The 21,708-nt window shown below is 38.5% G+C and overlaps 2 protein-coding genes across 3 annotated transcripts in view; one reads left to right on the plus strand and one right to left on the minus strand.

Moving 5' to 3' along the window:
* Positions 1-21,561, minus strand: part of CCDC50 (coiled-coil domain containing 50) — a 66,171-nt gene extending 44,610 nt beyond the window's left edge. The window contains exons 1-2 of the mRNA XM_077754519.1: positions 21,501-21,561; positions 20,657-20,767 (exon numbers count right to left, since the gene is read on the minus strand). Coding sequence (XP_077610645.1) covers positions 20,657-20,767; positions 21,501-21,561 — 172 coding nt within the window. The remainder of the gene's footprint in view (positions 1-20,656; positions 20,768-21,500) is intronic.
* The window catches only part of UTS2B (urotensin 2B), a 48,440-nt gene continuing 47,436 nt past the window's right edge, over positions 20,705-21,708 (plus strand). For both annotated transcript variants that reach the window (XM_077754377.1, XM_077754378.1), the window contains exons 1-2: positions 20,705-20,815; positions 21,313-21,380. The gene's annotated coding sequence lies outside the window, so the exon portion shown is untranslated. The remainder of the gene's footprint in view (positions 20,816-21,312; positions 21,381-21,708) is intronic.

The raw sequence follows: 21,708 nt of genomic DNA on the forward strand, positions 1-21,708 counted from the left end.
TATGCTATGGTAATTCCATCTTTCTGGAAGATAGAAGATCCTTCTGAGAAGAGACCCATAATATAATTAAATCAGATCCACTTTTCTGTAATATTTATCTTTAGTAGAATTACCACCCATCCTAACTAAGTACCCACAAAATGCACACAGACTTCTACAATTCCTTTGAACGACAAACACTTTTATCCACACTTTGTACAAATGATTGAGTCAAGTATCATTAACCAACGGTTCAACTGTTTGGGAATTTTTGTGGTTATTGGGTTTTATGTTTTAATTGGTCGGTGTGGGTATGGAACACAGAGAATGGGAGCATCCTGCAAGTCTGAAGGAAGCTTAGNTGAAGCACCTCTCCACTGTCTAAAAAATCATAATCAACCTTCAAAACCTTCATTCTAATGTCATTTCTCTGCTAATCCAATCTTACAGAATAAAACCGAACCCATCACAATGGACTCTCACACACCCAGCTGATTTACCTATGCTTTATTTCCCCCAGGGATTTCACAGCATATAGTAAATAGAGTACAGTAGCACTAATCGTATTATACTTAACTTACCCCTTTCCCCAGCATACATTCAAGATCCTGAAAGGCAGGAAAAATATTATGGATCATTTTGCTTTCAACATTTATCCCAGTGCCTGAGATAATGATTTTCAAATAAATGTGGAAATGACGGTTCCTAAGAAAAATGTTGATTAATACAGATGATGTACCATGAAATACTGCATTTTTTTTTGCAGGTGTGAGCCACTCTTACCTTCCAGTTCACCTGAAGAAAAGGCTAAGGAGTTACATGTCTACCTACATTATCTAAAATGACAGTAAAGGGTTTCTGCTTCCATCACCCAAATTTTGGATATATTATAATACATGCATTATAATGGATAGAAGCTGACAGAATCCTAGAATGTCTATAAAGGTCATTCAGGCAGGTGGTCAACTGTTGGTCCCTTTAGACCACAATTAAACATATCACTCAATTTCTGATGACACAATGGCTCAGAGAGTTGGAATAACAATGCTAAGAATCACACAAAGAAGTGATATTTCCAAGATGAGACCCCAAGGCTATGAAAAATGGATACATACATGAGGTTATGTGTGTTAAGCTGAATAACCCGACAGAATGCATGAGATGCATGTGGCATTCTGAAGCAGAGAATGCAGTGTGTGCTAAGTTACCGACGGGAATTTTCAGAATCTTGGAGCTAGGGTCCTGAGTCATCCAAGAAAATTTTCTCATATCTTGGAAAATCATCTATAGTAGCAGGCTGCCAAACAGTACTGAAAATTAGAAAATGTTAGTAAATTAAGTGAAGAACAGGTCAAGGTTGGAAGAAGGAAAAAAATAAAAAAAAATAAAATAAAACCAGTGGCAGGAGGGGTAACTGGGGAAAGACTCTTGAGGGATTTTGTAACAGGAAAACATTTTCTGGGCTAATTATTCTGCCATAAACATTACTGAAAGATACAAAGCTACCCTTTCATAAGAAGTTCTACAAGGACCAGAAGAGTATAACTGAGGATCTTCAGCAAAGTTCTACCAAATATCTGTTCTGCTAAAGTCACCACTTTGGTGTGAGCACCAAACTGTTGTAGAGTATTGAGAATCCTTAATCCCTAAGAACTATCTCTAAAATAAAGGCCATGGATGATACATACCCTCGTTTCTTCAAGTATTTCTAAACTTCAACCACTGTTCATAAAAAGGTGCTGATTCGTCACTTTCTTAAAATTATAAAAACTGATTTTCACAAAGAGTTTTTAGGAGTTGTCAAGTCAAGCCTTATCCTGTCAAAATAACCATGCTCTTAAAATATTCCAGCCCCAGAAAGCTCACTTCCTTTCAACACAGCCCCCTTGTAAACAACTATAGGTAAAATGTCTTCAGAAGGCCCAAATCTTCCAATCTATAGAGATAATCCACTGATCCTACCTCCAGCCTTGGGTAGATAGGGGGTGTTTTGTATAAACAATGGCACTCTGAAAACTGTTGCTTTATACACCCTACAGATAACTATCCATGTGGCTTATCATATGAGCTAGGCTCACGTAAGGATAATAGAGTAAAGGTACTCTCCATTATGTGGGCTCATCTTATGATCCTTTCTATAGCATACTCTGACTACAGGCTGTCGACATACCTGACTTTTCAACTTCATAAAATATTAGAAAGGATAAACATCAAAATCCTAATAATAATTATGGACTATAGGATTACAATGACATTTATTTTCCTTTTTAAGCATTTCTGTATTTTCCAATGTCTCTACCATGAAGGGGAATCTTATTATTTATAATCCTTTTAATAATAGTTTAGAATAAAATATTTTTATTTTATTCTAATTTTCACACCTAAACAATGAAACAAATATTTACTCAGAAAAAATTAGTTGCACTAGCAATGTTTTACTGATTCAGGTAATCAGTAATCAGTAATCAGTAATCAAGGTAATGGAATAAAAGTTTTGTTGTTGTTATTAAGGGAAAAAGTATGCTAGCAAATATAAAGTCTACATGAGGCCCCAAATTTGTATCGAAGCAAGCAGGGAAATATGAAATGTTGCTCAGTTTTCATGACCTAAAAAAGAAATAACACTCGTTCTTCACTAGATAGAAATGTTTTACTAGCAGCAAATACGCAACTAAGCTGTTATCATGCTGGAACTGAAATAGGAAGCACTAAATTACATAGTGGACATCATCAACAGTTCAAGCGTGAGTTTGCAATGTGTGCCTACACGCACACACATCTCCAACAAAAGCGTAAGATTGAGCACAGAAAGGAGACATTAAAAAAAAAAAAAAAACCCCAATTGATTTAATCCCAACATTTCACTCTGATGCAATTTATTAAAATAGGTTCCTGAGTTGTTGGGTTTTTTCCCTAATCCCCCAAATTCAAAGTTAAATGAAAACCCCAGTAACCCAAACCACTAGTTTGGCAAGTAGATATATTATAGCGAACCACAGACACACTAGATTGCAGGCAAGTGGGTTCTGAAAATGCTGAGATAATGCAAGTCCCCAAATCAGAAGTACTACTTTAATATCACAAACCATCTACATCATTATCAGAGACCACAAAGTAACTGGGTAACTTATTGGAAAAGTGAAAATGGCTGAGTCAGGAACTTCCATTTGACAGAGCAAAAGATTGAGGGTGAGAGGAACAGTGAAAATGTGGAGGGGGAGGGAAGGTTGAGCAGGATGGAAACAGCAGTATTTACTCATCCTGGTAGAACTGTCAGATAAAGCTTTCCATAAGGAAGTATGTGATGACTCAAGTTACCATAAAGGATAAAAGCCCCACAAACACAAACAACCTCACAAGCTTCCTATGTTTGCAGGCATCAACTTTATGGATTGGTACTCTGAAACCAAACTTTTTTGTGTTGGCAGTAACAAAAAAAAAAAAAAAAAGCTACTCAAGAAAAGTAACAACTCAGACCTTGTCTATTTTCAGAAAATGCAGATCTATATACTAATGCAAATTCCTGAAATTGTGCTTCCTTTCTTCTCAAGAAGCACCCCTTAATAATCTCAAAATGAGCTCAACCTAGAGGTCACTTAGTCTGAGCTCCCAACAAATTGGTGCTTGGGTTCCTTCTGTCCTTGCAATCCTACCAGGTGACCATGAATAAGACTCTCTTCAAAACCCTATGATATCCATCTACATCATTCAATGTTGGAACAGATGTTAGAAAAGATTGCTTTAAACTAAACCAAATCCGTATGTTCTATTGATCCATCATTATTATTCTATCCACTAGGGTCACAAGTTGTCCCCCCCAACCCCCATGCAAATGGTAGCCACTACTCACATGTAGCTACTTCTTCAAAGTAACCAAAATTAAATTTTGAAAATTCAGCTCCTCAATCTCACTAGCCACATTTTCAGAGCTAAATAGCCATATGGGGCTGATGCCTACCATTTTGGACAGTGTGGAATATAGAACATTTCCACCATCAGAAAAGTTCTATTAGACAAGCACTGCCCTAAACAATAATCACAGAGTGATAGACAGGTTACCGCTAATTTTGACAACTAGACCACTCAGTAACATTTGAAACCATTTTAATTATTTGTGTATATGTGTGTGTGTGTGTAACACACACACACACACACAATATTTTAACCAACAGATGTAACTCATTTTACCGGTATGGACAACCAATGGTTTTGAATATATATATCATTGGTTTTGTTTTAGCCACTGAATTATCTTCAGAATTCTTATATAGTATTTCACCTGTTTCTTTTTCTCTAGCCCTAAAGCGATGGTAGTTTTGCTAACTTCACCAGAGTGGAAGAACTTTAAGTTGTTCTACATTTACCAAACAACAACTGTGCAGATATAGTCACAGAAGCAAAGTGAGCAAATCTCCACTCGGAAAGGGAAGTGAACTGATTTTCAATACAGTTAAACCAATTCAATTCTGGGAAACACACCTGCTACTAAATAAACCCACCAGATCGCGAATACTTACTTGCCAAGCCCTTACTGAAAAACTCTGCATTCTGATTAGCAAATGTGCACCTGTGAATCTCGAATGACTTTGAAAATTAAACTGATCCAAAGTGGAGAAGATTCTCCTACGTTTACGGTCTTTGGTGCACTCCTTAAAGAACAATTACATTTTACATGGGCACTCCACTTCAGAACAATTCAGGAATGTGCGAATCTACACAGCAGCTATGTAAGTAATTACTTGTATTATCATAAAAAAGATTTAAATCACTCCTGCTTTAAAATGATTATTTACTTTTTAAATGGATTTATAAAATTTCATATTTGAACACAAAATGACTATCAAAATTACACTCAGAAAATGATGAAACTCTTTATACAGTGTTTTCTGTAATACATTACACAGAGCACTGGTATTCAGTGAATACTCACTGCACAAGGATACTGTATGGTGTAACCAAGAGTACTCTCACTTTGATTACAGTCTGGCTCTAACACTCACTAGATGAATAATCCTGAACAAATTAATGTTTGCTCACCTCAAATATGAGAGTGATAATGACCACTGTTAAGGACGTGAGCACTGCAGGAAATGTATATATTTAAAAAAATTCGCAAATTATTCTGATGGAGATAGACTTTCTATGTAGAAAACAATAAACCCTTGATAACTACAAACAGTCCTCAAAATACCCCAAAAACTTAAATACCCTTAGATAAACAGTAGCAGACAGGATTTTTTTCAAAGCTATTTTCCAATAAGAATATCCAGACGGTAAGAATTTATTGCTTTTATTTTGACTGCATGTATCCTTAAAGAAACTCCGACCTTCTGTTGTTCCACTATTTGAATGGCACTTTTCCTGGCACTTAAACAAGACCTCAGATGGTTTGGCAGCCCTCAAATGGTGTGGGTTTCTCTGTTTGCCTTAGCCTAGAAAGAAAAGCCACCCATCTCCTTAAACCCCTGTAGGATAAACCCAGTCATGCCCATTAAAACCCAAAAGATCACATCCAACCCAGCTTAAGTACAAGTTTACAGCAAGGAAAGAAAACCATTTTGGTTTATTGGCTTCATATGACAAGAGAGTTTCCTTAAGTACTAGCTGCTGCGCATTCTATTTACCCTTGAGTCAGATATTTCCACTTCAACTTCTCTTCTGCAAGTAGATACTTGAGCATTTTTTTCCTATTAGGATTGGTAAATATGTTTCAATTTCAAGAAATAAAGAGCAATACTCAAAACGGCTCCCCAAAACTTTATTTAAAGTAGTGGTCGTGGGATAAGTAGACGTGGTAAATACATTCTCCTAGAATCTTGCACCATTAAAGCAAACTGCTACTCACACCTCCACTCCGGTAACCATCTGCCAGAACTCTACAAAATTTCCAGTAATCTTGGATTATATAAATCTAAAAGTATGAACGAAACACAAATGGGTAAATCTTGAGATTTTTGGAATGCTACTCTGATATGCTGCCATATGCTCAATAATTGGTCGTTTACTGTCTAAAATGTGTTTTTCTACAAGAGATCTTGAGATCATGGGTACATTCTTAGAATCTAGGGGAATGCCTCCCCAGAAGTTCAAGAGATTTATCTTCCTAATTATAATGTAAGTAGGCTTACATTAAAATCAGATTTCCTAGAAATACAGTCTATAGAGAAGAAGGAAGCAATCTACCAGTAAACTAGAAGAAGCTAGCCTATATTTCAAAGCACACGCGGAGAATTCCTAAGCTGACAGCAGGGAGTTTAAGAAGTGATGCTGTCGACAACTTGGCTCTCTATGAAGTTCATCAGAGGGGTTGGTTATTTATTTATTTATTTATTTATTTTTATTATTTAAAAAAAAATTTAACGTTTATATTTGAGAGACAGACAGACAGACAGAGCGTGAGCAGGGGAAGCAAAGAGAGAGGGAGACACAGAAACCAAAGCAGGCTCCAGCCTCTGAGATGTCAGCACCACATCTGGTGCAGGGTTCGAACCCACAACTGTGAGATCATGACCTGAGCCGAAGTCTGGTGCTTAACTGAGCCACTAGGGCACCCCTATTTTTTTTTTTTGAGAAAAATTTGTATTCACTTTAGTGGTAGTTAAGTTAGATGTGAACTTTTGATGGTTTTCTATTCCCAAAGAAAGCTGGAAACTCAGCTAGTGGTGTGGGACGAAAGAAGCACAAACCAAAGCTTGCAGGTAAATTCCAATAAGGAGGAAGTGGTGGTTTCTTCAATAATACAAAAATAAACAGAATATATGAAGTGACAACACTATCTGGTTTTGGATTTTTCCTACTATTTAAAAAGTGTTTCGGGGATGGGGGGAGGGGAACTTTGGACCTATGTATACATCAGGATTCAAATATTGCTTACTTAACAGCTACAAGACTTTGGGCAAGTTATTTCATCTCTGAGGCTCAGGCTCCTCCTCCATAAAATGAGAATAAATCTCTTGAGAAGTAAATTAGGTAAGTGAAGGGCCAAGGACACATCTGTCACTCAGTAAAAGGCAATTCAAGAAGTGGAACCTATTATTACTGGCATCATCAGAATTAACGAATTCTTGCAATTAGTTATGTTCTAAGTATTTCTTCTAGTCAGGTCTCTTAACTACATCAGTGATTAACACTTACCTAGTCACTTGGCTAGTATAGAATCTATAACAGAATATGCAATCACTACTTCCTCATTTCTAATTCTCCTACCAAAGAATTAAAATGTAATCAACAGTTACTACGTTTCTATAGCCCTTTCTAACCTCTTATGTCTAACTGAGGGAGAATATGTTTCCTATACATATTGAGGGCCTAAGTTAAAAGAAAATCAGTATGTGTAAAATGTTTAATAAGCTCTATCACTTCAAACTTTTTTTCTCAACTGAATGTCCAGAGTTAGAAAGCAAAGTAGAAAGCAGACTTTCTATGAGAAAGTCATGTAATTATAGTTTAACCAACATCAAGAATGAAAGGAGGGTAGACCGATGAGTAGAAGTATAGCCAGTCAAAATATAAACACCTTCACATGTAGATTAAAAACAGTGCATGCCTAAAACTAGATGGATTTTCCTCATTTCTATTCTTTGAGTTGCTCTAGTGAAAGTTTTCTGTCAAATCCACATGCCATTTTGGTGTCTTCCCTATAAGAAATGTGGATATTTGTTGTCCAATTTATAGAAATAGGGCTTTACTGCAGCGTATAAGAAACATGCAAGTTAAAGTACAAAGAGCCTTGTTCTTAATTCCAGATGCCTGTCAGAATTTTAGTTCTGCTCTGTCACCAGCTCACCAAGTGACCTCTGACAAGTCACTTTCCAAATCAGAACCTCACTGTCCTGACCTGTAAGGAAACAGTACAAATTATCTTTAAGAATTCATCCAACTTAAGACATAGGGCTGCATGAAATGTAGTTGATTCAGGGTAAGTGATACACATTTGTATCTGGGACGTGAGCACATCACCCAATATGTGAAAAATCACAGCCTGTAGAAAACACTACCATATAGGATGACTCCTGTGCTCTCGCCTGCACCAGATACTGCTTTCTTCAATGGCGCTGATGCTTTAACTATTTCTACCATACAAAATGGCAAACATCTACTTCTATTCATCTGTATAGTAGCTTCAACCACCAATAAATCTTAAAATAACCTTTCATTCTATCTAGTGCCTTATAAAAAAAAAAAAGTAGTCTTTTCCTGTTTCAACTAGTAGTTCTCACAGAGCCTTCAGTATCAGGGGGTAAAATGAGACCATGTTATCAGTCACTAACTGTCCAATGAATACAAATGTGAACTGTGTCATTTACTAAAAGGCTTAAGTAAGACCAGATGATCACAGTACAGCCTGGAAAAGTGAGCACCCTTCCATATTCAGAAGGCTTCTTAAAGATCACCAAATGTTTTAGGTTCAACTAGAATGTGTTCTTAAATGCCTTGGATTCCTCTTGGCAATGCTACTGAAACTAGCTTCAGTACGTTCTGCATGCAATTCCCCTGCAGAAGAACTGAAAGAAAATCAGGGACAGCCTGCATCTGTGAACAGGAAGACAAGTTATCCAAGTCCTTTCTGTTCTGGAGGATTGACTTGCCTCACTGGTTTTTTAGGAAGTCAAAATTATTTGGGCGATTTTTTTTTTAATTTGAAATAATAGCTGCCTCAAGTATAAATTTATTTTTCGCACCACTGCCTATTTTTAAAGCAGCGTTAACTCCTAAGGAACCATATGAAGCTGAAAGAGACTAAACAGTGTGCCCTAAGTTAGAAAAACATTCCAAAAATAAGTACAATCCAGTATATCCATGCCCAAAGCAGAAATTCTTGAGTTGACTCTTCTCATCCTTTTCCACCCTCTTTTGACCATAAAGCATTTCAAGTCTGCAATCTGTACATCCATCTCTTTAGTCTCCAACTCAAAACGTGCAGATTCTTCGCGATTACCTCCCCTTATCATCAAGAACTTTAAAAATACATGCTACGTTTGATCTGTTTAAAGTTTCGCAAGAACCTTGCTCCCCTTATGTGAAAATAAATCTAGGGAGAAAACAGTAAACATAAAAATTCTGAACAGAACCCAATACTTCTAGTAACAGTGACAAAATGACACAAAATAACATTTCTGGAAAATGTGCACATATTAGCATAGTCTTACATAACTAAAATTAATCCATAAACAGGTAAGATAACTGCCTCCGAAGGAGACTATTGTACGTTCAGGCCTTGATTTAACCTCAACACCAATCAACCTACAGAAATTTGAGAAATGGGGGGGGGGGGGNTCCTAGCCCTCGAATCTTACCTCAGTGAATTCATGAAAATGATCATAGCTCTTACTCGAGTGTCATTAGTCCAGCTAGCTCAGGTCAGTTCGCCCCCTGTCAAGACAGTCCAGCAAGTTTTCTGGAGTATCTGTGTGTAAGGATCCCCCCAAAATACTGAGATCAGTCAGCTGCCAGTCTTTTGCTGAGAGAACATGAGTAAATTAATACAGAGAATGAAACACGTTGCTTAAGGAAATAAGTAGTTCAAAGTGGGTTGAAGAAATTACAGAAAAGAAGTAGGGTAGACTCAAGAGAACACGAGCACTTGACCTAGGCCTGGTGGGGATGGGGGGTGTAAGAAGAGAATGCATTTGGAGAGCGTAGAAGGAAACTCCAGGCAAAGGGTAGGACTCACAAGAACAATGGTCTGGACGAAGGTTAAAAGTAAAAGTTCAACGGCAACTTGAACGGTAATATTATCAAGAACTTGAATGTATACCACTGCATTTTACAGAATGTTTTCATATTCATTTCTCCAGTTAACTGTCATCACAAGCCCAGGACAGTAAATATTACCTCCAATAAACAGATAAGGCAACTAAAGCTTGGAGTCACAATGTTATCTCTGAGTCCCTACACCTAATAGGTGGTAAAGAGGAGATGTGAAATCAGGTCTTACAAGTCTAGGTTCAAGGTATTTATTTCCCTTTAGAAAGAAGTCAGTCTACTGAAGTTAAAATTAAATTTTATACTACAAGTCTGATTTCAATTGGGATGAATTAATGTATCAGTAAACTAGAGCAAATACTGCAAAATAATTCTAGGAGGAGCTCAACTACTAAAAAGATGCATAGCAGAAGTGTATAGAATAAAAAATGTAGCCTCCTTCACTCCATTTAAAAGAAAAAAGAAAATGATAGGTATATTACATATTGCCAAATAAAAAAGGAATCAGAAATGTCTGTATTTCTTACCTCCTTTCAACTGGCACAAATCTTTTCAACATCTGTTCCACATTTTGGGAGGAATATATGGAAAGAAACCATAATAAACAGGGAACACAAAGAAAACTAAATAAATAAAAATAAAATTTCAATAAACCCAAATATGAATAGCTAAATGACAGCCTCCTGATTTCTATTCTATAATCTATAGAGCTGATTTCATGTTTTACTTAGTAATCAATTAGAAAACACAAAACAAATTAAGAATAAGGCAATCTAGGACAGAAAGGTACCCTTCAGGTTTTAAGTGCCAATGAAAACTTTACATACTCAGTAGACATTTTGTGACAAGGACCTCACTCAGGAATCACATCCAACTGCTCAGGGCATTTCAGCAATGTCTCCTTCAGTTATGTGATCCCTAGTATAGATCTATTCCAGTAAAATTATTAGACTTGCCCTTTTTACTCACAAAGTATTTGGGTTAGGCCTATAAATTATTTGTGAATCCTGTCTTTAAGTTTAGTAATTATCCTAGTTTGGGGAGCTTGAGAAACTACTGAAACCAACTTCCTGGGCTTCAGGGATGTTAAAAGTACGGTAAACTCCCATCTATCTATAGCTCCCTAGCTATTTTCTAAACCTCCAGTCTCTCCCCTCCAACATACACATAGCCAAAATGATCTTTCAAAGATAAGCTCTGTGGGGCTTTAATCGGGTAACTATAAAAATCTTAGAAAAGAAGAAATGCTTCGTGGGTACGCTAAAGCCCAATTTGAAATAATAAGGTCTGACCATGGAAACCCGGGAAAACAATAGAGGCAAACATGTCAAGTTAGAATTCAGCAATCAATGAATGATAGGACAAGGGAACTTTTGTAGGCAAAGCCAGGAGGTGATCTGTAAATACAAACATTGAGAATGAACAGTTCTTTCCAAATAGCTGTTGGCCCAAATGTTAGAGCAAACTCAACAAGTGAAGATGGGGGGGAAAGATCTTAATCGAGTCTCTTTCTCTGTCTACCTCAGGTTTCCCATCCAGACAATAAGGACTTTTTAACAGTATATGCCAACCCTAACATTCTATATTGCAAAGCCCTGAAGAGAAACAACTAACATTTTAATGGGGTGTTTTTGTTTTTGTTTTTTTTTATTTCTGACAGAGAGAGAGACAGCGTGAGCAGGGGAGGGTCAGAGAGAGAGGGAGACACAGAACCTGAAGCAGGCTCCAGGCTCCGAGCTAGCTGTCAGCACAGAGCCCCATGCGGGGCTCAAACCCACAGACGTGAGATCATGACCTGAGCCAAAGTCAGACGCTTCACTGATGGAGCCACATAGGCACCCCACAACTAACGTTTTAAAGCATTTGATGGAAAGGTGCTACTCAAATGTTAGCAAATGTAATAAAGTAAATCATGGACTTCTCAATATAGTCCAATTAAAAAATAAATGTTGACGGGGAGGCAGTGAAGAGGGTAAGACAGACACCCTTATAAACCACTCGCACTTTTACTATATACAGTTAAAAGCTCTGGAGTAAAGTTAATGGAAAGTGACTCAGCCTTTATGACTCATTAGAAAAATGAAAGCCAAAAAAGTCCAGTGGAGACTCCCCTACTATTTGGTAACTGAGAATCAGTATCGAGACTAGAAATGCTCATCACACACTAAGCCTTCAAAGTTTAGTGGTACATGAACCCTGGTACTTCTGATACCGGTTTCTAAGAAGACAAAGTAATACTTCCTTCATGCAAATGTCAGCTAACGTACTTTGAAGAGAGCCAGTAGTAAGCTAAAAATCATAAGCCGACTTTTTAAAAAAGTTCAATCTGTTTACTCGTGCCCTCTGCTCATGAAAGCCCACAGACCCTTCCTCAGAGCTGGGATATCACATACTCTTATTTTACACAAGGCTTCTATCTATACAATCAATTTTGAAATACCTAGAAGTATATATAGAGTGTAAATGTTTTTCTTCCTAAAAGAAAAGAAAAAACAAAACATCAGGATGGAAGTCTAAGTTTTTAAAAGTCACTACAAATCTAAGATACACTATCATGAAAGTTCCATCAGCCATAGTCCCCAACAGCACTAACATAGTAAGTTATCACTGATGCTCATGGTGATAAGTGGAATACCAAGAAAAGGTTAAATAAGGAAGTTTTCTAAAGTTTAATCAAAAATGGTCCAAAAGAAACCACTATTTTTTCCTATAAAGTACCTGATAGTAAAGCTTTGCTGGTCATATGGTCTCTGCCACAATTACTCATCTCACCTTTATTGTGTGAAAGCAGCCACAGACAATACGTAAACAATGAACACGGTTTTGTTCCAACAAAACTTTACCTATAGAAACTGAAATATGAATTTCGTATCATTTTCATATTTCACCAATCTTTCTTCCTCTTTTTTTTTCAATCATTAAAAAATTTAACACCCATTCTCAACTCACCTGCTGTATGAAATCAAGTGGTGAGTAGGGTGGATTGGGCCCATGGGCCACAGTGTGCAGACTCCTGCCTTACAGGTACAAATTTCAATTACTAGAAGGGGGTAAAGATGATGCTCATTCTTGAACACTGACAGAAAAATGAGCTGCCACTATAAAAATGTGAGAAGTTAGAGTAGGGAGGATTCTTTCAGTAGGGTGGCCAGAGTATTCTCAGTCAGTATATTACAAACGTCCATTATATATATCCATGTGTATAAGTACAAATGTCCATTATATAAGTCCATGTGTATAACATAATCTGGGCATAAAAACTACAAATTCCTGGAACCATCACCAAGAAATTCAGTTGATATCTAGGAGGATCAGGAATGTGTTTATAGGAAAGCTCCCAACAAGAACATCTAATGTTGCGGCAACATTTAAAAACCATCAACATTTGCAAAATATCTATCTGACATAAGACACAACTCTACAATATATAAAGAATTCTCAAAATTCAATTAAAAGAAAACTGGTTTTTGTTTAAAGGAGCAAAAGCTTAGAACACATACTTCCACAAACATATAAGAATAGCAAATAAGCATAATAAAAGAGGTGTAACGTTATTAGTCATTAGAGAAAAGCAAACACTTATGCGGTATGATACTTATCAAAATAGCTAAAAGTAAAAATAAATCAAAAATAACAAAAGAAGACCCTGACAATAGAAATTGTGGGGAAGGGTGAAGAATTACTGGAGGCCACATACACTGCTGGTGGGAACACAAAATGGTACAGCCACTTCGAAGAAGAGGTTGGTGATTTCTTATAAAACTAAACACACACTCATCACATGACCCAGTAATCCCATCGTAGGTGTTTTCCCAAAGAAATCCTATATGCAAATATTTAGAGTGCCTTTATTTATAACCACCAAAAGTGGAAACAACCCAAATGTGCAACAAGTGAATGGGTAAACAAACACTGGAACTCAGCAATAAAAAGAAACGGAATTACTAATACATACGATATAGTATCAGATATATGATGCCAAGTGAAAGAAGGCAAACTCAAAAGACTACTTACTGTATGATCTAAATTATATGATATTTTTGCAAAGGCAAAACTATAGCGGCAGAAAATAAATTGATGGCTAGTTTACTCCAGGAAAACGGGTAGAGAAGTTGGGGGGTTATGCAACTGTTCTGATCTTAATTGTTGCAGTAATATAAGACCATATTGGTCAAAATTCAGAACCATAAATTAAGGATGAATTTTTACTGTATATAAACTATACCTCAATGGATTTGACTAAAAAGAAAAAAATACTGATATACAAGCAACGATTACACCCGGTCGGGTCTAGAAGAAACTTTTCACCGTTTTTACGTCGGTGTATGGCTCCCAGCTATCATCTGTATACATACATTAACATATGTGCAGGTTTTTTGGAAATGAAATGATGGCAAAATGTTTGGGGTTTTTTGTGTGTGTTTATCCTTTTTCTTTTTCTTAAGTTTACTGATTTATTTTGAGAGAGACAGTGCAAGCAGGGGGCAGACAAAGAGGAAGAGAGAAAATTCCAAGCAGGCTCCATGCCATTAGTGCAGTCTGATGCGGGGCTCAAACTTAGGAACCATGAGACCATGACCTGAGCCGAAATCAAGTGTCAGACGCTTAACCGACTGAGTCACCCAGGCACCCCTGTCATGTCTTCTAAAGGTAATATCTGGGAACCCTTTCGCACTGGTTTCTAAATTCAAACATCTAGGAATAAATGGTGTAAATAACCCTCCAAGGTCCTTCCGAATATAGAAACCAATTATCCTGTGTAGGTCTTATGCAAGATCTAGGGTATCCTAATTTCACATTTTGAAGCACAGGACACCTTTAAATGGGTCATCAGTTAAAAATATTAATTCAGTGGCCCATCCCCTAGCTACTTCTGAAACTGCAAATACAGCTATGACAAGTTTGTTTTTCCCCTCATAGGTCAGAGTGGTTTGCTTTAAGAATATGCTCCTGTACGGAGAACACTGGGATTTCAAACAGAGCTTAACAAGGTTTTGTGGTATGTATAAATGTTTTCTTTATGAACAGAATATCACATAGCTTTTTGTCACTGAGGGAAATTCATTTATCTCAATAAAAACTCCTGTACCCGTGACAAGAACTGCAGAAAAACCGTGGCCTAGGGCTTTCTTTGAGTTTATTTCCCTAATATGTTTAAAGTATCCAAGCCTCTAAATGTTAGCCCTGTCAGGCTGAATATAGCAGAGAAGACATGCATTTTTTTAGATAGAATACTGAGGCAGGACTGTGGCCTCCAATAGTTCCCTCAGTAATTCATTTGATGAGTAAAAGATAAAACTTAAAAGAAAAAAAAAAGGTTTTAATTAAAAAATAAAGCCTATGTTAACCCAACAACATCCGTATCAAACATTATCCCTAAAATAATTTCGAAACATCTCTGATCATTGTTTTCTTTCTACTGTTTTAAATGTAAGCTAGCATTAAAGAAACCCATTAGAAAATAATTGTATGTATCTACAGAATAAAAGAAAGAGGTGACAGTGGGGAAGGGCAAACGAAGAGAAAGTCAGGGAGAAGGTGGGAGAGAAAGGAGAAAACGGGAGAAGAAGGAGAGGGTGGGGAAGGAGAAAATATTCGCAGCATGAAATGTTTCAAATTCTAGTCTCCAGTGTGCCAATTCCTACTTAACCTCAGCAGTTTGGTACAATTCACTTCCCCATCCTGGCCCTCAGATTTTCATCTGGAAAATGAGGAGGGTGGCTTAGATCAGTGGTTTCTAATGCTTTCTCCTCTGAGATCCTCTGATTAAATATCAATTAACTTTACAGTGTCACACATGGAAGAAGCCATCCTTTCAGTACTCAATACTTAAAAAACAGTTAGTGATTTAAAAACAGCTTAACTAAAAAAAAATCTTTATTTTACAAATGACACAGCTGTATCCATTTTTTAAAAGCCATTCTCTTAAGAAAGGTTTGCATTTTTGCGTATGGCAATAAACTTGAAAAACATGTTTTTCCCTTCATGTAAGATGCATTTTGGGTGCAGTATGCATTTAGAGGGTTCGTTACACAATGCCCTGAACTCTATACAACTGCCTCTTCACCACAGTGAAAACCATGTCCAGCACTACAGGGCATGTTTTATTGTGAAAATGCCCTTGCACAATAGGTAGTACATAGCAGATAATCATTTTTTTAAAATACGTGTCAAAGATTCTTTCCAGCTTCCAAATCGTGTGACGTTGCTTTGCGCTTAAGGAAAAAATAAACCCATTACTCAAATAAAAATCAAACCCACAAAAGAGCGTTCGTTAGGGGTTTTCACTAAAATTTTATTCTTCATAATGATTATCTCCAAGGATAAAAAAAAGAACATAGAATTCCTTTTTTTCTTTTTTCTTTTTTTAACTTTTTAGGTTATACTTATCTGTTTGGGATGAATTCTGTTTTTAAGATGCACCTATGAGAAAATAAACATTAGAAAAATAAAGATTAGGGGCGCCTGGGTGGCTCAGTCGGTTAAGGGTCCAACTCCTGATTTCACCTTAGGTCACAGTATCACAGTTGGTGAGTTCAGGCCCCTCACTGAGCTCTGTGATGACACCAAAGAGTCTGCTTGGGGTTCTCAGTCTCCCCCCTCTCTGCACCTCCCCCGCTTGTGTGTATGCATCATCTCTCTCTCCCTCTCAAAATAAATAAACTTAAAAAAGAAAGTTTGTTAGAAACAAAGAGGGGCACCTGGGTGGCTCAGTCGGTTAAGCACCTGACCTTGGCTCCGGTCATGATCTCACAGTCCATGAGTTCAAGCCCCACAATGGGCTCTCTGCTGACAGCTCAGAGCCTAGAGCCTGCTTTGGGTTTTGTGTCTCCCTTGCTCTCTGCCCCTCCCCCACTCACACACTGTCTCTCTCTGTCTCTCAAAAATGAATAAACATTAAAAAAAATTTTTAAATAAAAAGATTAAACATTTTTATAAGTTTAATTCTGACACTGTAATCTGTGATTCTCATGGTTAAAAGGCATGGTACCTGCCCTGTAAGTACTCTGAGGAGGAATATTAAAGAATTACTATGCCAGAGATATGATTCCTGAACCAACAGGGAGCATTTAAGAATACATGCACTCATTCACTCACATCTGCTAATATGTGCTGAATATTTGCTGGCTATGTCAAAGGCCAGAAGCCAGAAGAGGAAAAAGAAAGATAAATACAACATAAACCTCCCAACTCAAGGAGATCCAGCCACTGTCTCATTAAAAAACAGTAACAAAAAAATGTGCTGTAGAACTTTTAAGAAAAGTGAAAACCAGTTTGCCCTGGAGCCATATGCTGAACATCTCACAGACATGGCCTTCATATTACTGCCTAGTGTGCATGTGATATGCTTTAGGTCCCTGGGAAAACCTGGTTAACTTAATGCCCCAGGCCTAAGTTTGTGTTTTTCTCCTTAAATACTCTGGATTTGTGCCATTAATTTAATTCACCTCATTATGCTACTGGGCTGTCCTGGGCCTAAAATGAAAAATGAATCAGTGCTTTCCAGACATATTTCTGAAAATGTATTAAATTTTATCTTTCACAAAAGATTTTCTCTCAGAATAGGCGGCTACCTTTAGTTCAAGAAGTAAGTCACTAGGTGCTCTGATTTCAGATGTGCGCGCACACACGCAGAGTTAACCCACTCTGGAGATGGCAGGACTTTCCATTTCCATCTGAAGACTAGTACAAACACCTAACACATCATACATTTCTTACTGCTGTAAGAGAAGAAAAAAGAAGGTTGGCACTGGGAATTGATGAGAGGTTGGTGTACGAGTGCTAATGGCTAAAAATGGGAAAACTCTAATGCCTATAAAATTACAAAGGAGTTGGTAAAAGCTTAAAAGAGCCTAGAAATGGCTTTGAATATTAGCTCTCAGATTAACATCTTAAGTGTCAAAAGTTTGTTAGATGGGAGAAAGGGCAAGACTATGATGATATGTGAGTAACTCCAATTAAGTAGTGATATGGGAATCTAACTGGAGACAGCAAAAAAGAAAGTGGAGAGAGCAAAAAAGAAAGTGCTGTTTCAGAAAGAAAATTCGACAAAGTGAAAACTGACCCAAAAATTGACCAAAAATCAAAGTTTGTCAACTGATGAACTTTTATTTTTAGAAAAAAAAAAATTCCCAGTTCTGATCTAACCTAAGAGACTTACAGAATACTGTTGGAACCTGACCAAACTTATATCTAACATCCACAAATTGCATGATGAATTTGGTTCACACATCTGATTTAAAAAACAATGGCTGGGAATTATTTCAAATATTGTTAAGCAGAAGTTTGAATGTTTCGGAAGAAAGAAGGGACTATTCCTAAACACTGGCAACAGTATTTCCATTACAAAGAGTGTGTGTATGTTCCAAATATGCTTTTAAACCAGAAATAATGATGTGTGTTGACATTTAGCTAGACTTAATTCTTTTCTCCTACATATGAACTCAAATGTGTCCCTTTGTCCCCATTTAAGAGAATCCCCAGGTGAAAGACTTCTGTAGCCTTGTTTTTTATTTTTGTAAAGGTCTGTCCAAATGACGGATTATCTCTGACCACCTTAGCAAGCATTGGATTTTAATCTAGAAAAGAAAATTGTTAAATATTAAAATGTTCCCTGATGTCAGTTGTTACCCATGCTGAGATGTTCACAACAAGGGTCACAAACCCCTCCAAAAGAAAAGGCAGTGGGAAGCAACAGACACCCACTGCATTATTGGAATCTACCCCATGACCTCAAATTGTAATTGCATATAAACCTACCAGAATTTGGGCTGAGAAATGAAGCAGAAGAGACAGGTTTAAAAAAAAAAAAAAAAAAAGGTTAAAAATCTATGCCAGAACATTAAGCAATTTACCACTAAACTTCTTTTTCAAACTGAGTTGCGAGTTTCAGTACTAAGAACATCTCAATGTATGTTTTACCAAAACATGGGCACCAGCTTTATTCTCTTTAAATTAGTGTTCAAAGACATTGTTAGGGAGTTATTGGGTCATAATGAAGAGTTATATTAGAGAAAAATATATTTCATTAGACTTTAACACTTCCCAGATCAAAAACTACAGCACCATTAGGACGTTCCTAGCCTAATACATCATTTCCTTTGAGGATCTTGGAACCAGAAAAGTCACATGCTTACAAAGTCAACGATCTTCTCAACATTTTCTGACCACTTTCAAAATCAATCAATATTTAATCCTAACTTAGTCAAATATCCTTACCACTTTACTGTGTCACATGAAACTGGATTGCCAAACATCGCATTATGCAAAATGAAAGCCAGTTCGAATGTGTTAAAATTCCAGGGGTTAAGAATGGAAACATCTTGCGTTTTTAAATGGAAAGTGTTTGTTGAAGCCCCCTGAGAAAGAATGTATTAAATCATTCATGTCTTGGTTAGAAACCAGAAAACCTAAGAGTCATATAAATGCATATACAGAAAGTGAGTTTCAACTTTGTTCCAGGTCACCAACATATACAAGGGACTGGGTAAAGTCACAGCACAGTACGATTAATACTTTACGTGGAGTTGGGTTTGAACTCCAGTGCTTACTCTACTTATCACCCATCCCCAAGGAAGCACTGCACACTACACAGGGTCACTTTTTCTTAAGAAATGTCCAACACACAGACATATATACACATACACACCCATAAAACTCATCCTCAAAAGACTCTAGATAACCAGACAATCTCAGAGACTAAGACTTTCAAACTATAGGTCTGCCTTCCCTATCACTCAGGCCCCAGTCTGGACAGTGCAGTGAAAGTGACATTTACATGTGAATGCCTGAATCTTCACCAAAGCCTTGCAGAACACTGAAAGGTTGAAAGATCCCAGGCCTAAACTCTAATACCCTTCAGGAACAAAAGGACAGGCTAGGCCTCATTAAAAATTCTTTATAAAACCAGTGACTACCTCCCAGTGTTTGGAACTCCAGGGAAGAATGCAGCCAAGCTTACTGAGTATTTTGGGGGTGGGCCTGGACAATCACAAGACCATCAGAGTCGAATCAAGCTGTCAATGAAACACGAAGTTCCAAGAAAGCAAAAATTCTTATTTTCAATTCCACATTCCCAAGTCACCCCAAGCCACAAGGCTCAGCTGAGATGACATTCACAACAAAGATAACCTTTGCAAGCCCGGATAACACTCTGGGATTTCCATGCTTCCTAGGGCAAAAGAATAGCTACAGACAACTAAAGATTAAGGTGATCCAGCACCCAAAATGTCAACAAAAAATTCTAGGTCTTGGAGGAGGGGATGATCAGGAGGAGGGGAGGGAAGTCAAAAGGCTACCTATTGGTAGCCAAACCAGGCCAGCAACCATCAGCCATAATTTTACAGGGCATCAGTATAAAGGGTGTTTAAAAATCAAGGTCTCCAGTCGGTCCCCTATGCCTGCTCTTCCCCTGCTTTTTGTAGGAGAACGCTTCCAGGGCCTTCCCACCCGTCCGCCCGCGCGGGGCAGCGCCCAGACTAAACTTTTAAACCTTGAGGGAGGTGGGAAAGTCAGCCAGCCAGACGCCGGCCTAGGAAAAGTGGAGAGAAGGAGGGAAAGAGTCAAGTTTCAAAACAAAGGCTCCGCAAGGAACTGAATGTCAACCCCTCCCCACTTCCTACCCTTCACGCCAGCGAGGCTGGGCCTTGATTTTTTTTAAGGACACAAATAAGTCCGATTGACCCAGCTCTCGAGCGTTCACCAATTCGCACAACCACTTGCTGAGGGGGGTGCTGTCCCCTCTGCCCCCATCTCCTCGCAGAGGAGAAGCCGGGCTCAGGACGTCACGACTCTCCCCAGGTGCCGTAGTAGAGCCTCAATCCAGTTCTGACCCCGGCCAGGGCACCAGGGCCGGGGCACCCGGGGGCGCCCGCGCGAGAGCCGCGGAGACCCAAAGGACGACGTCCCCACCCGGAGAGAGCGGGGCTGGGAGAGCGGAGGGGCCCCACGCGCCTCGCGCCCCGGCCCCTACCTTCCTTGACTCCCGGCAGCTTGGACTGATCGATGCCGACTNGTGCCCCCGCCCCCGGGCCTTGCCTCCCTCCCCACGGAGGGTCGCGTCTGTCGGTGGGGCCTTTGTGTCCTGAAGGCCTCAACAAAAGGGCCCCCCGGGTCACCCAGAACGTAATCGGTATTGTCACCGGCGTCTACAGCATTCTGTGCTCCGGTTCCTGGGCTGAGATTTCCTGTTGCCTGGCTCTGTGGCAGGCATGCTTTGCCTCTCAGGATTAGAGGGAAAATAACATATGGAGCCGGAAACCCTCTAATACAACCTACGGCTAACTAGACAGCTGATATCTGGGCCAGTTTAGAGAAGAGGGCGTTCACAACCAGCTGGGGGTACTGAGTCATTCATTCATCAAAAACGCATGAATGTCTACCAAATGTAATGTTAGGTACTGGGTGTGATGAAGTGTATTTCACACATGATGTTTCTTAGGGAATGTCACATATTGGACTATAATTGTGACTTTCTTATTTCCCCCAAATAGACATCTGTATCTCCAGGGAACAGAATTCTCCCTCCCTTTGGGAAACCCTCCTCTGCAGTGGGCTCCTCTCCCAAGCCTGTGCAATCTCTGCCACCCCCGCCCTTCCCGCCCCACCCACCCACACACGTTCTTCTAGGGATGGGTGTGTGACAAGGACAGGTCAAGCAGAATACTTCCCTGGGATTATTGCCGGAAGAGGGACAGGTACTTTCTGTTTCCTCTGGGGAAGCTTTGCCCTCACTAATAAACAATGAAACCAAACTGTAGGCAGAGCAAAGATAAAAGAGATAAAGAGGGCATGTTCTGATAACTACAATAGCAAACCAGGTCCCTGGAGTAGCTGGGGTTCAGGCAGCTCCTGGATTCTGGGATCCACCTCCAGCATTCTCCCAAATTTAAGCTAGTAATTTTGCTCCCTGAAGCTCGTAAAAATTGATCTCCTGTCATTCATAATTCAAAGAGTCCCAGTATGACAAGCCATATGGAGGTTTTATTTGGACTCAACATTTGAAAAATAGGCAGATTTAGGCTA

This window comes from Crocuta crocuta, unplaced genomic scaffold (genome assembly GCF_008692635.1).
Source record: "Crocuta crocuta isolate KB4526 unplaced genomic scaffold, BGI_CrCroc_1.0 scaffold70, whole genome shotgun sequence".
Classification (NCBI taxonomy): domain Eukaryota; kingdom Metazoa; phylum Chordata; class Mammalia; order Carnivora; family Hyaenidae; genus Crocuta; species Crocuta crocuta.